At 44.1% G+C, this 14826-nt stretch overlaps 1 protein-coding gene across 1 annotated transcript; it reads left to right on the forward strand.

Annotated features, from left to right (window-relative positions):
- Nucleotides 1–404: 404 nt before the first annotated feature.
- LOC120050114 (zinc finger protein 2 homolog) lies at nt 405–4681 on the forward strand. Its single transcript, XM_038996762.1, has 7 exons — nt 405–599; nt 909–1111; nt 1395–1487; nt 1936–2031; nt 2289–2399; nt 2764–2887; nt 3031–4681. Exons 1-7 carry the CDS (start codon nt 557–559, stop codon nt 4491–4493), a joined length of 2133 nt encoding a protein of 710 aa, XP_038852690.1. The 5' UTR covers nt 405–556; the 3' UTR covers nt 4494–4681.
- Nucleotides 4682–14826: the final 10145 nt, after the last annotated feature.

Raw genomic sequence — 14826 nt, forward strand, 5'->3', positions numbered from 1 at the left:
ACCTAAACATGATGATTGGAACAAGATTACAGCAATAAGTGGGAAGAGATGTATTCCCGGTCTCTTGAACAAAGATCCTACTGAAACTGCATTGGCATAAACCAGAGATCTGTAAGTCTGTTGTCTGGAATAAAAGTGATGTACACTGATATAAATTTATGTAAATTCCTAAATAAACATGTTGTTTTTTTTGTCACATTCTCAGATGTGCATAGGGGAATCATATTTACTAATAATTTTGACAGTATGTTTTATACAAATATATAGTTTGTTTTTGTATCTGTGTTTTTGTAGTTGCACAGTAAATAAAGACAGCTGGAAGTTTACACCAGAGTCGTGCCAATGTATGGTCGGTAGGTGGCAGTATAAGCGCCTTTTCCCATTGAAGGACCAGAGAGGAAGAAAACTTTCCCGGAAGATAAAAAAGAAGAGGAAGAACGCTAGCCTGCCAGATAGTGGATAAGCTAAACTAGTATACTCCCAAATGTCTTTCTGGGTTTAATATAAACCAAACTAGTTCATTAAAGTTATATAAGTCACAACTCAATTATCCATAATGATGGAAACCTGTGTCACGACAAAACCAGTGGAGAATGCAGGTTCGTTTAAAATAAGTACCTAGCTAACGTTGGCTAGCTAGCAACTTGCGGCTACTGTTAGTTGTAGCAAAGATACAGACTGTCTAGGGTGGACCAGCCACTGGGGTAGACTAGCTACTAGAAGATGGATCGAATAGATAAAATAGTTGGGCCACTGATTCACATTTTAGCTACATCTTTATTTGCTAGCGTCTACTCAAGTTATGCGACAATGTAACGTTATGCCTCCTAACCCGCACTACCAATAATTATTGTCCAAAAATTGTGTCGTCTCTCTCACCAAACTCAATGACCAATTTTTGCCCGTAGATATCTTCCTCCCGTTATCCTCTTTGCGCCTGTTGATACCACCTCTGAGGCTGCTCTCTGCGGCCATGTGGCAAGTAGCGCAACGAAGAGATGTCATGGATTATGAGAAACTAGAGGAGTTCGTCGGCCTTGTGACAGCGACAGTTCCAGACCTGTTGAATGAGAAACAGAGAGCCAAGCTTCTTCTGCGGCTGCGAACAAGGGTTAGTAGCGAATACAGTTAAGGATGTTGTTTTTGTAAACTGGAACCCCTAACAGCAGTAGTTTGGACAGTGTGTTTAGAGCCATCTGTGATTAAAACGGTCTTTATCTTGCGGTTTATGTAGCTGCTGATTAGTTAGGTTCTGTCCATTTTCCTGATTGCATGGGGGTTGTCCATGGTCCTGATCAGTTGGGTTCTATTGTCCTGATTGCTCAGGTTCTGTCGGTGGTCATCATTTGTTGGGTGCTGTTGTCTACTTCCTTGAATACTGTTATTCCTTTCAGGTGATACTAGAGTTGTGTTCCGCTGATCATACAGCTGATATCCAGATCATCCAACCCCACCTGGACAGAATTCGCCCCCCTGGACACACAGGGGTAAGTAATGATACTCTGTGGAGGACAACTGTTCAATTTGGCCTGGGACCATATGTATCAAACTTCTCAGAGGAGGAGTGCTGATCTAGGATCAGGTCCCCTCTGTCCTTGTAATCCTTTTCATTGTGATGTAAAAGGCTAAACTAATCCTAAATCAGCTTACTTTGAGATGCTTGATGTATATGGTCCCTGGTCTTTATGGAACCGCCTTTGCCATTCCTATCATTTGAAATGTGCTTATTTAAATCACTTATTTGCCTAGGATAAGAGAATTAAAACATTGACATATTGAATAAGCAACCGTCAGATCCTTTGCACCAATTAGCTTGCGCTAATTTCCAGTGCTTGCTCCTATATTTTAAGGACTGCAGTGTTGCTCCCTCTTATTTTCAGTGGTGGGTGACGGTGGTTTACTGTTCCCTTATCACTGATAAGTTCTATTTCACAGAGTGGAGATGCTGAGGTGGATGCAGAAGAGGCCATCTTCCTGGAGCTCATCCAGACTTTGCTGAAAGACCCAGCGGAGAGAGAACACTTCTTCCAGGTCAGTCTGCCTCCATCATATGTTAATGTCTCTCTCTAGCTTCCTGGTTCTGTTTAGTTACCAAAGACAATATTTACAGTCCTTGGAATTATATTGCCCCGGAGGGAAGTTTCCCATAGGTACAGATCTAGGATCAGCTTCCCCGCCCCCAATCTAACCTCGACCACCAGTGGGGTAAATGCAGAACTGACCCAAGATTAGCATCTAGGGTCAACTTCACCCTACGCCAATTATATCCCCATCTATCTTGATTCCAGGAGGTGTTTCCGACGGAGTACGGCGCCAGCTATGACACAGATATGCAACTACTTGTGTGGGAATTCCTTTCTAAACTGGAGAAGATACTGCCAGTACCAGACCTTGGACAGGTACCACAAAGTAACACCTCACTAGGTCACCTTCAGCTGGGTTCAAGTCACCTTCTGTTATTGTATTGGGAAAATCCTGCAGTGCTGACCATGATGGCAACATTTAGACTGGTTAAGTTATAGGAGGGTAATATCTTCTGTATCTTATTAGGAGAAGATATCCAAGCTGTACTGTCACTTTCTGCACATAACCTCTGCCTTATAGCCACTCTGGGGCCACGCTGTTAGCTGAGGTGCTAGCCAGCGGCTTCTCTGGTTTTCTTGAAATGGGCCTAGCATTTTGTAACGTTCCCCGGTGTGAAAAAAAAACATGTAAACTTTTAAGCATATTGTCACTCACTTGTTTGCATCTCTGCTCCTATAGACTGTGTCATGGCTCAGTTCTGCTCCCTCTGTCCTGGAGGAGTGTTTGCAGGCCCTCTCTCAACCTGAGGACCTGAAATCCCTGCTGCAACACCACACATGTCTTGAAAACTTGGGCACTCAGAGTAAGGAGGAAATATTGAATGTCTTTCTCTGTTACTACATATAATAAAATGTGGAGACTGTGGTATGCCCTGTAAAAACAACCACCTAATGCTTGTGCTGCCTCTCACATTATTAGTCTCCTTTTCCCATTGTATTCCTTCAGGTCACACCGTTGAGATGTCTTCCCAGGTCTTTGCCTGTTCCCAGTGCCCATTCTTCCACATGCAGGAATCCTACCTCCTCCAGCACATTGAGCGAAATCACCCAGAGGAGTACAGCAAGCTCCAGAAAACTGAAGAGAACCCAGCGCTTCCCAGGAAAAAGTTACCCCGTCCTGAATTCCCCAAGCCTTTCCCTATCCACGTAAGCTCTGAACCCGGTGCTCACACATGCCACGAGTGTGGAAAGACTTTCACTCGCTCGTCAGACGTGACCAGGCACCAGCGTATTCACACAGGGGAGTGTCCGTACACCTGCAAGGAGTGCGACAAGGGTTTCAAAAACTCCTGGGATCTGACGAGGCATCAGCGGATTCACACCGGGGAACGCCCATATATCTGCCCTCAATGTGGCAAGGGGTTCACCCAACTGGGCCTACTGTCCCTGCACTTCACCAGAACGCCTTGTGGCCAGAGTGCTGATCCCCCACTGCAGTCCACAGAGCAGCAGGAGGAGCCAAACGACAAAGGGAGTGGTCAGTACAAGTGTCAGAAATGTGGGGCTAGCTTTGACACCGTACTAGAGCGGCTGAAGCATAGGCAAACCCACGTGGTGAATCGCCATTACAAGTGTTCCCAGTGCGAGAAGATCTACGGCCGCCCGTCTGACCTGAGGAGACATCAGATGAAGCACACCGGAGAGAGACCCTTTCCCTGCGCAGAGTGCGGCAAGGGCTTCACTCACGTGTGGCTGCTGAACAAGCACCGGCAAATCCACACCAAGGAGCGGCCGTACCCGTGCCCGGAGTGCGGCAAGAGTTTCACCCAGTTACAGATACTGAACAGACACCAACTGATTCACAACGGGCAGAGGCCTTTCCAGTGCTCCTTCTGCGAGAAAAGCTTTACTCAGCTCGCGGGTCTGACAAGACACGAGAGGATTCATACAGGGGAGAGGCCATACCTCTGCACCGTCTGTCAGAAGACCTTCTTAACACATGGGGAGCTGGTAAGACACCAACGCAGCCACAGTGACTTCAGACCATTCTCTTGCTCTCAGTGTCCCAAGAGCTTCAAAACCAAGCGTGCACAGAGTGAACACATGAATACCCACACAGGGGAGCGACCGTTCTCTTGCGCACACTGTGGGAAGGAGTTTGCCAAGTCTACTTCACTCATAAGACACAACCTGATGCACACAGGGGAGAGACCGCATCAGTGTGCTCAGTGTGGCAAGACCTTCCTGACCTCTGGGGAGCTGCTCCTCCACCGGCGAATACACACAGGGGAGCGGCCATACCCGTGCTCGGTCTGTGAACGGAGGTTTAGGTGTTCGTCAGACCTGACCATGCATCTGCGGACACACACAGGAGAGCGCCCATACTCCTGTATGTTGTGTAAAAAGTGCTTCTCCACCTCAACGCGTCTCAAAAGGCACCTGCGCACTCACATAGGGAAAGGTGTCTAATCATGGCGAGAACCTAAGAAAATATTTTCATGTATATTAATTTATTTTCCAAATCATGTTTATGGACTGCATTACTGAATAGTATGAGGACAAAATATATGCATTTTACTCAAACTCAGCCTTACAACATGCCTCTATTAAAAAATACAATTATGCCTTTAATTCACATTAAACATTTTATTTTAACACTTGGTGTGGAATTTTTCTTGGCTCATCTCTTGTATTTCCCTGTTAACATTCCAACACAAATGTTGTACACACACATTTTCCAACAGTAGACCTGTTAGATCAGCCCACTGCCCATAAACTAGTCAACTGAAAAACAATATGGTGCTCCCTCTCTGATCAGATGGCTTTTCTGTTTCGTTAGGAAGTACTGCACCAAGCAAGATTGGTGTGAAATAATTATAAGTGTAAAGATATCCCTTTTGAGGTTAAAGCAACAGTCATGTGAGACATTTAGAAATAAGCAACCAATGATTTAAATGATGATTGGGCACAATGGTAAGGTATGGTTAGGTAATTATCATTTGAGGTTGAATTGACAAAATTAAATTCTAACTACACAAATATGCTTTCTGATATACTAAGGCTTTTTCTGATAATGGCGTATACCATATCAAGGATGAACATGTATTTAAATGTTTTATTTAGAATGCTTAGGTCATCCGTCTTTTAATCTGAGAAAATACTATGGTTCATTATGAAGTATTTTATTACAACTGAACTTTTCTTAATAAAGTATACCATTTATCATCGGCGGGGGGTTATCGTGTCGTTCACTACAAACCGTCACGCAGCGTAAACGTTAAACCTAACTGAACACACCCCTAGAGTCTAACGAGCTACTGACACCTACTGGTGGAGATCGAGTCGTGTCTGGCGACAAAATTCAGGTGACGATCAACATCTCGCCTGTAAACTTTACAACTGACTTAACAAAACAAGGTTCTACAAAATCCCTTTCTCTTTTATGATTCTGTCAAAACATAATGTAGCTAGCTATTCATGGGTTGCACCGTTGCACAGATGCCGCATCATATTGATGTCCAACTGATGCTTAGTCTTTCTGAACTGGGGCTAATGACATTGCTAAAGTAGATAACATTTGTAGAAAACAAAATTGGCATCATTATGTCAAGTTTACTTGAGAAATGGCAATGTTGGCATCATGAGCTAGCAAAGTTCGGCAGAAAAAGCTAGCAGTGCTAACGTTAAGCTAACAAAATGTCGATGCTCTCCCCACAATCGTAGCTAGCTAGCTGAAGTTATACTGCATATAAAGTCAATCTGGCGACATTACAATGATGACAAAAGCTTGTCCTACTAATTATTTTCCTCCTTTTTAAAATGTCATTGTGTTTCCAAGCCACGGTAATGCACTTCATACAATATCTTCATCAACACCAAGACCACATGAAATAGAATGCTCAGCTGGGCATCAGTCCAATAAAACGAATGTTCAAAACAATATTGTATGACGATACATCATGTTATGACACGACATTTGCCGTGGTTAACTGTGTTCCATTTGTTTTGAATCTAAGCAACTGCTACAATGCCGAAGAGAGGGAGAAAGGTATGTCGATTGATAGACTATATTTGTAAAGGCTACAAAACAAGAATTTATTGCCGGATAAATTACTGTAGAAGTCGTGTTTCAAACGGTGTTAACTTGAGTTTGTGTGTTTTTGTTTATTTTAACATGGAACTAGAAGAAGAGGTCAACCCCTGTAACCATTGAGAACGCCAGGTGAAATTACATTAGAAAATTGAGGCCCACATAGATCCTATTTAATTATAATATGTAATTCTATATTTAGACCTATATACATTTTTTTCCCACTGAAAATAATCTAATGAATTATCTAATAGTATCATTCATGTCACATGAAACCCCAGCCATGGTAAAGGAAGTTTCTAATGAACACCAACAGAGTGAAGCAGAGACAAGTCAGTCTTTGTGGAATTCAGCTACGACTACATTGATTCGCCCAAAGTCAATACTTGTAAAAATATATAAATATTATGAAATGCTTACCTTGTACCTATGTTTGTCCTCAGTAGTTGCGTGCCTTTCTTTGTTTGCTGAAATCCTTACTTTTTCAATAAACGTTAATCAAATACAACCACCTGCTGTTTCCTTAAGATTCAATTGGCACATGCTCATTTTCACTGAGTTGCCATCTTAGAGCAACAGCAATGAGCAAACAGTCAGTGGTTGTATTTCATTAACATTTATTGAAAAGGTATGGATTTCAGCAAATAAAGGCACGCAACTACAGAGGACAAACATAGGTATAAGGTAAGCATTTCATTATTTACATTTTTTGAAGAATTGACCTTGGGCGAATCGATGTTGTCAGAGCTGAATTCCACAAAGACTTCTCCACAAAGCCTGTTCATCAGAAACTTCCTTCACCATGGAGGGGAGTTTAGTCAGCTAACACATAGCTGACTAATACATATATGGTCAAATATCTGCAGGAACAATGAGACGACACCTGACTCGATACGCCGTTACGCAGGAAAAATTGTGGTGAGCCATCAATTGTGAACTATACCTTTGCTCTGTATGTGGTTTCACTGTATAAACATTTGCCTTGACTTGTATTAATAAACCTGCATAATTTTAAACATACATCTTTCATTTACTTGTAGGAATACATTGCCCAGTCAACCACTGCTTTCTCTCAGGAAGATGTTTCCGGTGTTGGCCTACATAACATCTTGGGGAAGACGGTAGAGGGCCTTCTCCAAAAAGTGTGCGGAGGGGTCTCAAGCATCCTGAACAAATATTTGTATGGGGCGGGGGTGTTGTCTGATGCGGTGATCCCAGTAAATCTCTTGCCTGTAACTCCAAATGGGGACAATCAGAAAATGGAAAAAAGATGGCAGGACTGCACTGAGGAAGACTGTGAACTGATAATTATCCGACTGACAGGGACTGTAATTATCACCATGTTGGATAGTGTTATGGAGAGTTGCACTATGGACCCCACACACAGTTCATTCTTAGAAGAACTGGGGCTCACCGTGGAAATGGTAAAGATCATACGTGAAGTAGCAGAATGTGCAGCAAACGCCACAAGTAATGATTTCAGTCAGTTCACAGTCGGAGGAGTTCCTCTCTTTCAGAGACCACTGAGCAATCTCTCCTCTGGGCCCAGTCAACCAGCACCCCCCCAAAATGCCTTGCCAACATCCACTGTTCCCACACCTGTCTCAAAGGTGAGCTCAGCCAGTCCCAGATCTACTGACTCAGGGTCCTCACAAGTCAGGAAGCCAAGACAATCAACAGAAGGAGTTCAGAGACTCTCCGAAAGGCAGCAGGACCCAGGGGAGGAGATTACATCTCTAGTGATTGAAACTATTCTACGGTCAGTAGCGGATTTAGCCAGGCATGGACTTCTGCCAAGCTGCACCCAGTAGACTGGATGCCCCCTTTTTATGGAGCTGATGCAGAAAACAAACATGTGAAGCCAATTCATAAAAGCATTCATTAAACAAATATGTTGTTAAAAGGTGAGTCAGCAGTTTGTTTCTATGGCAACAAAAACATGAAATAAAGTCAAATGTACTACTGTTTTTTTATTTTTATATGAAAGCCTTATGAAGGGATTTAACACAGAACGTTATGTTAAAAGATGAATGTCAGTTACAGAGTCAAGTACTGAATGTGAAATGGCAGTGCAGATATCATGATATGATATTTTCCAACAACAAAACAATGTTGAACAAGACTCCATCCAAGAATACATTCAGGTCACCAGACGTGTTCTACTCTAGAATAATAGCATTGATTATAGCAAGCACGTTTTAAAACAAAGAAAAGGTATAGAAGTTACATGCCTGAGTTTCTCAATATGGGTTTTTGATTTTCAATATTAAGGAGTTGCATATTCCTTTCCTTTGGACCAATGGTGGGGAGTAAGCTATGCATTGGAACCAAACTCAGGGCTCACCAGCCATACAATCAATAATGCAGTTTGAGTCTGTACCCATGAAATACATGTTAGATGCTAACACTTGAAAGGTCTTGTTCAGCTGACACAATGTGGAATATTTCCCTGTATATAGTCAACAGGTTCAGGTATTTAAAGTCGTCGTCCCCCACCCCCCCACACACATTAAAGCCATATATGCGAAGCAAATAGGCTACAATATGTATGCACACACACACATACAGGAAAATAACATCAAAGTCGCAATTGCAACACTGTTGCACATGGAGCCTGGTATGGCCTGTACATATGAGCCAGTGGACAGCGCCTAGTGCTGAAAACGTAAACGCGCTGTAGTCAAAATGTTTTGATTTGGACATTTGGCATCTGACGTAGCTAGCTAAAGTCTTCTACTAACGCGTCGAATACTTGAACACAAACAATCATCAACTTGTTGCTTGCTAAAAGAAACAGCAAAAATAGTAGCTTGCTAGCTGCCGATGTTTGCTTGATATCGTTTAACTCTAGCGTTTCGTCGTTTGTTTGAGGGACGCTGTGATTGATATTGACAAAGTTACAAAGGAGGTAAATTATCTTGAGTTATGGGTTGTTTGCCTTTTTTTTAATGAAATACATTTTCCACTACAACTGCGTTGCTAATTTATCTAGCAACGTAACTTAGCTGACGTTAGTTGCTGACAATGCAGCATGTTATTTAAAAAAATGTAATTCTTTGACAAATATTTAGGTGATGTTAATGTGTAGTAAACGCAGTCAATACTGAACCATACATGTTTCCTTACAGCTGGCAGAGAAAGCCATTAGGGAAGCTGTGCACACAGTTCTGACAGATGGACGCCATGGGGAGTTTTCAAGCCTAAGAATAATGGAGCTGAAATGCATTGATATGTCTAAGACACCTAAAGCCCAATCAACCTTGGAGTCCATTCAGCTGCCCAAAGACAGTGATGACAGCTTGAAATCAGGATCCTGTGAGGACTCCCTGATTGCTGAACATCATGCTGACCAAGTTGACGCCATCAAGGCATCTCTGAACACTGAAATCCACTCAGTGGTTACTACGGCCACAGTGGTCTATGGTCAACCCGAGGCACTGTCCAGTGAAGTGCTTCTGGGCACTGAAGGTAATGGAGATGATGCTGACCATGCTGTGGTGGGTTCTCTGACTCCAGACTATGACCTGGCATTGGTAGAAGGGCTGGACCCTGGGTGGCACACTGCCCTGGTACTGATGGAGACCTTGGTGAATCCTGGCAATGACCCTGACCTGACTGTGTCTGACTCCAGTGAAGTGTCTCTGATCACTGGCGACCTGCCAGTGGTGGACTCAGCTGTGGACTCCAGAGGGCAGAGGATGACTTACAAAGCACTGACCAGCTGCTAACGAGGTCCTGTGCAGACTGTGTGACCACAGAGAAGCACTATGCTGTACCCTTTGAGGACTCTTTGAACTCTGACAAGGAAATCTCCCTCAACATTAAAGACCATGATGACCGACCTGCAGTAGACTTTAGCAGAGATTCTGTGAGCTCGTCTGACCAGTCTTTGTCCCTTGTTGCCACTGCTCTTGGATCAATAGTCACTATTGACTCTTTCAATAAGGCTCTGTTGGTTTCCAATACGTTGGACCAAGGCAAAGATAACCCTATTGACCAGCCTGTAGTGAAGTCTCAGACCACTGAAAATCGAATTATCCCCACGTTGGTGTCAGAGTCCATTCAACCTCTCATCAATGAAATCCTGGAAGATAACATTATCTCAGCCCCTGATGACAGAACTCTGTTCACTACAGACCATGTAGGATCACGTGAGATTGAAATATTTATATCTAGAATGCACTTAGGCAGTGTTATCACCTGTCACGATGACCAGTGTTTGGAGTCAGACAGTGAGGATGACATGGTTGACCCTTTGTCTCACACCAGTCATAGCCATCATCTGTGCGAGTCAGTCATGAGGCCCAAAGGTCAAGTCCAACTCAGTGGACATACTTGGTCACCCTCTTATGAGACTGACGACTGCCATCGCTATGCTCAAGACCACAACATGATGGAATACAAATTCAAATACAGCTGGGACCTAAAGTCTGCGTGGGTTTCTGTGCCACACTACATTTTGACGAGAGGGGAGAGTGTGACCAAAAGGATGGATGGAGAGAAGAAGTATGGAGAAAAGGAATGGGAGAAGTGCTGCTCACAGTGTGACAGGAACTCTCCGATTGGTGAGTATTGTGATAATGATGTAGTTGATTATATTTCAAGACATATTTTGACCACAGGAAAGGGGTAGCCTATGTTTCCATGTTACTACAAGGTGGATTAAATAGATTCAATTGAATCCAACATTTTAATTATTGTGATTCTTAGTGTAAGGTTAGATTACAGGTATGTATTGATTGGATTTAAATTTTCCCTCTCGCTCTTTAGAGCATAATGGACAGTGGAGGATAGCCAGAGCAGTAGAGGCAGACACTGAAGAAATCCTTCCCAAGCCGTACATGAGAGACTTAGTTATGTACGATGGATTCAACCAGCTAAATGAGGAGAGAGTGGGAAATCAGCTGGTCCTCTCCTCTCTCTCAAGGGCTCTCAATGAAGTTAAGAAGGACAAAGCTTTTTGGAGGTCATTGAGAGAGGGGATCAATAAATTAATGAGGGAAAACGAGAGAATTAAAGTTGAGATGAAGAAGAAAGACATGAGGAACTTTAACAGTGCCAAAGAGCGAAGGGCAGAGAGAAAGAAGGAAAGGAGGAGGGAGCGAGAGCGAGAGAGGAACTGTGATGTGACCACATGGATGCCCTCCCGGTCCGGACTGGAAAGTTCCATTATAGGACTCCGTCCCAGGCCTCCGTCCCGGCCACTGCTCAGAGAACCAGTCTTAGCCAGAACCAGCTTCAGCCGCACCGACGCCAGAACGATAGAGGTTAGGGAGATGATCCTGCAAAGGAGCCGCATTGCCTACAAGATCAAGTGCCTGCAACGCCGGAAAGCGGCTGCTGAGGGGTTGACACTGACTGAGGGAGGTGGAGAGCCTGAGGATGGGGGTGACAGAGAGACAGTGATGGACATTACAGGGCAAAGTAAGAAAGCCTCAAAGGGCAAGGGGTCAAAGGGCAAAGAGAGTGGAGGAGGGGAAGGTAGTGACTGGGCCAAATTAGGTCTGGAGGAAATTGTGGAGATAGGTGACAGGAATAAAGAGAAGAGAACCAAAGTACAGACAGGACAGAGAAGTAAGGACAGGCGAAGAGAGGAACGAGAGAGACAAAGATGTAGTAAGGAAACAGATTTGATCTCAGACGAATTAGCAAGAATGGACATAGAAAAAATAGATGGACATAAAGAGGATGAGACGGTGAGCAAGATCTCTGAGGAAAAGATTTCTAACAACTGTTGTGTAGAGACAAATGAGGGAGAAAAAGATGATAGAAAACAGATGAAAGAAAAGACAAACAGAACAAATGTACCTACTGATGAGGGAGTGATGAGCAAAGCATCATGGGAAAGAGAAGAGGCTGGAGAGGAGAATGCTAAGACATTTCAAGAGAGCTTAAAAGTCCAGGGTAAGAGCATAACATTCAAGTTAATGATAAGTATAATGTGTCATAAATCAAATCAAATTATATTTGTCACAACAGGTGTTGGTAGACCTTACAGTGAAATGCTTACTTACAAGCCCTTAACCAACAGTGCAGTTTTAAGAAAATACCAACACAAAAAAGATAAAAGATAAGAAAAACAAATATTTAAGGAACAGCAGTAAATAACAATAGCGGGGCTATATACAGGGTGTACCAGTTCAGAGTCAATGTGTCAATGTGCGGTGGCACCGGTGTCAAGGTAATTGGGGTAATTATGTACATGCAGGTAGGGTTATTAAAGTGGCTATGCATAGATAATAACAGAGAGTAGCAGCAGCATAGGGGGAGTGGGGGGGGGGGGGGGGGGGGGATAGTCTGAGTAGCCATTTGATTAGCTGTTCAGGAGTCTTATGGCTTGGGGTAAAAGCTGTTTAGAAGCCTCTTGGACCTAGACATGGCGCTCCGGTACCGCTTGCCGTGCGGTAGCAGAGAGAACAGTCTATGACTAGGGTGGCTGGAGTCTTTGACAATTTTTAGGGTCTTCCTCTGACACCGCCTGATATAGAGGTCCTGGATGGCAGGAAGCTTGGCCCCGGTGATGTACTGGGCCATACGCACTACCCTCTGTAGTGCCTTGCGGTCAGAGGCCGAGCAGTTGCCATACCAGGCAGTGATGCAACCCGTCAGGATGCTCTCGATGGTGCAGTTGTAAAACCTTTTGAGGATCTGATGACCCATGCCAAGTCTTTTCAGTCTCCTGAGGGGGAATAGGTTTTGTCGTGCCCTCTTCACGACTGTTTTGATGTGCTTGGACCATGTTAGTTTGTTGGTGATGTGGACGCCAAGGAACTTGAAGCTCTCAACCTGCTACACTACAGCTCTGTCGCTGAGAATGGGGGCGTACTCGGTCCTCCTTTTCCTGTAGTCCACAATCATCTCCTTTGTCTTGATCACGTTGAGGGAGAGGTTGTTGTCCTTGCACCACACGGTCAGGTCTCTGACCTCCTCCCTATAGGCTGTCTCATCGTTTTCGGTGATCAGGCCTACCACTGTTGTGTCATCAGCAAACTTAATGATGGTGTTGGAGTTGTGCCTGGCCGTGCAGTCATGAGTGAACAGGGAGTACAGGAGGGGACTGAGCACGCACCCCTCTGAGGGGCCCCCGTATTGAGGATCAGCGTGGCGGATGTGTTGTTACCTACCCTTACCACCTGGGAGCGGCCCATCAGGAAGTATAGGATCCAGTTGCAGGTGTCTAGTCCCAGGGTCCATAGCTTAGTGATGAGCTTTGAGAGCACTATGGTGTTGAACGCTGAGCTGTAGTCAATGAATAGCATTCTGACATAGGTGTTCCTTTTGTCCAGGTGGGAAAGGGCAGTGTGGAGTGCAATAGAGATTGCATCATCTGTGGATCTGTTGGTGCGGTATGCAAATTGGAGTGGGTCTACGGTTTCTGAGATAATGGTGTTGATGTGAGCCATTACCAGCCTTTCAAAGCATTTCATGGCTACAGACACGGGTCAGTAGTCATTTAGGCAGGTTACCTTAGTGTTCTTGGGCACAGGGACTATGGTGGTCTGCTTGAAACATGTTGGTATTACAGACTCAGTCAGGGAAAGGTTGAAAATATCAGTGAAGACACTTGCCAGTTGGTCAGCGCATACTCGGAGTACACATCCTGGGTATCCATCTGGCCCTGCGGCCTTGTGAATGTTGACCTGTTTAAAGGTCTTACTCACATTGGTTGCGGAGATCATGATCACACAGTCAGTGTTACTTGCCTCGAAGCGAGCATAGAAGTTATTTAGCTCGTCTGGTAGGCTCGTGTCACTGGGCAGCTCTCGGTTGTGTTTCCCTTTGTAGTCTGTAATAGTTTGCAAGCCCTGCCACATCCAACAAGCATCGGAGCCGGTCTAGTACGATTAGATCTTAGTCCTGTATTGACGCTTAGGCTGTTTGATGGTTCGTCTGAGGTCAGAGTGGGATTTCTTATAAGCTTCTGGGTTAGAGTCCCGCTCCTTGAAAGCAGCAGCTCTGCCCTTTAGCTCGGTGCGAATGTTGCCTGTAATCCATGGCTTCTGGTTTGAGTATGTACGTACAGTCAGTGTGGGGACGACATCCTCGATGCACTTATTGATAAAGCCAGTGACTGATGTGGTGTACTCCTCAATGACATCGGAAGAATCCCGGAACATATTCTAGTCTGTGCTAGCAAAACAGTCCTGTAGTTTAGCATCTGCTTCATCTGACCACTGTTTTATAGACCGAGTCACTGGTGCTTCCTGCTTTAATTTGAGCTTGTAAGCAGGAATCAGGAGGATAGAGTTCTGGTCAGATTTGCCAAATGGAGGGCGAGGGAGAGCTTTGTACACGTCTCTGTGTATGGAGTAAAGGTGGTCTATAATTTTTTTCCCTCTGGTTGCACATTTAACATGCTGATAGAAATTCGGTAAAACTGATTTAAGTTTCCCTGCATTAAAGTCACCGGCCACCATAACTGATGTTGATGTTGATATAAATGTTTGTCCTGTTTGTGAATTATGAGTGAACTGATTTAAAAAAAATACTTTCAGAGGTCATAGATGGAGAAGAAGGTCCTACAGGAAGAAAGTTAGAGCATCAGAAGGCCAGAGACAGTGAGGAGATACGAAACAGTGATGGATATGTGAAAATGAGAGAGATTGGTAAAAGAAAGGAAGTGGAGGTAGAGGTTAAAAAAATCTGTACCTCCTGTGATGAAATGTCCATCATGGTTCTGGAGAACCAAGGCAATGCTAGGCCTATGACAGA

This window comes from Salvelinus namaycush, chromosome 6 (genome assembly GCF_016432855.1).
Source record: "Salvelinus namaycush isolate Seneca chromosome 6, SaNama_1.0, whole genome shotgun sequence".
Taxonomy (NCBI): Eukaryota; Metazoa; Chordata; class Actinopteri; order Salmoniformes; family Salmonidae; genus Salvelinus; species Salvelinus namaycush.

Bases quoted from the DNA above. Each gene is read 5' to 3' on its own strand.
- LOC120050114 (XM_038996762.1), top strand. From the start codon at position 557: ATGATGGAAACCTGTGTCACGACAAAACCAGTGGAGAATGCAG. The intron at 1,112-1,394 runs GTTAGTAGCGAA...TATTCCTTTCAG, and splicing joins TTCTGCGGCTGCGAACAAGG to GTGATACTAGAGTTGTGTTC. The intron at 2,032-2,288 runs GTCAGTCTGCCT...TCTTGATTCCAG, and splicing joins AGAGAGAACACTTCTTCCAG to GAGGTGTTTCCGACGGAGTA.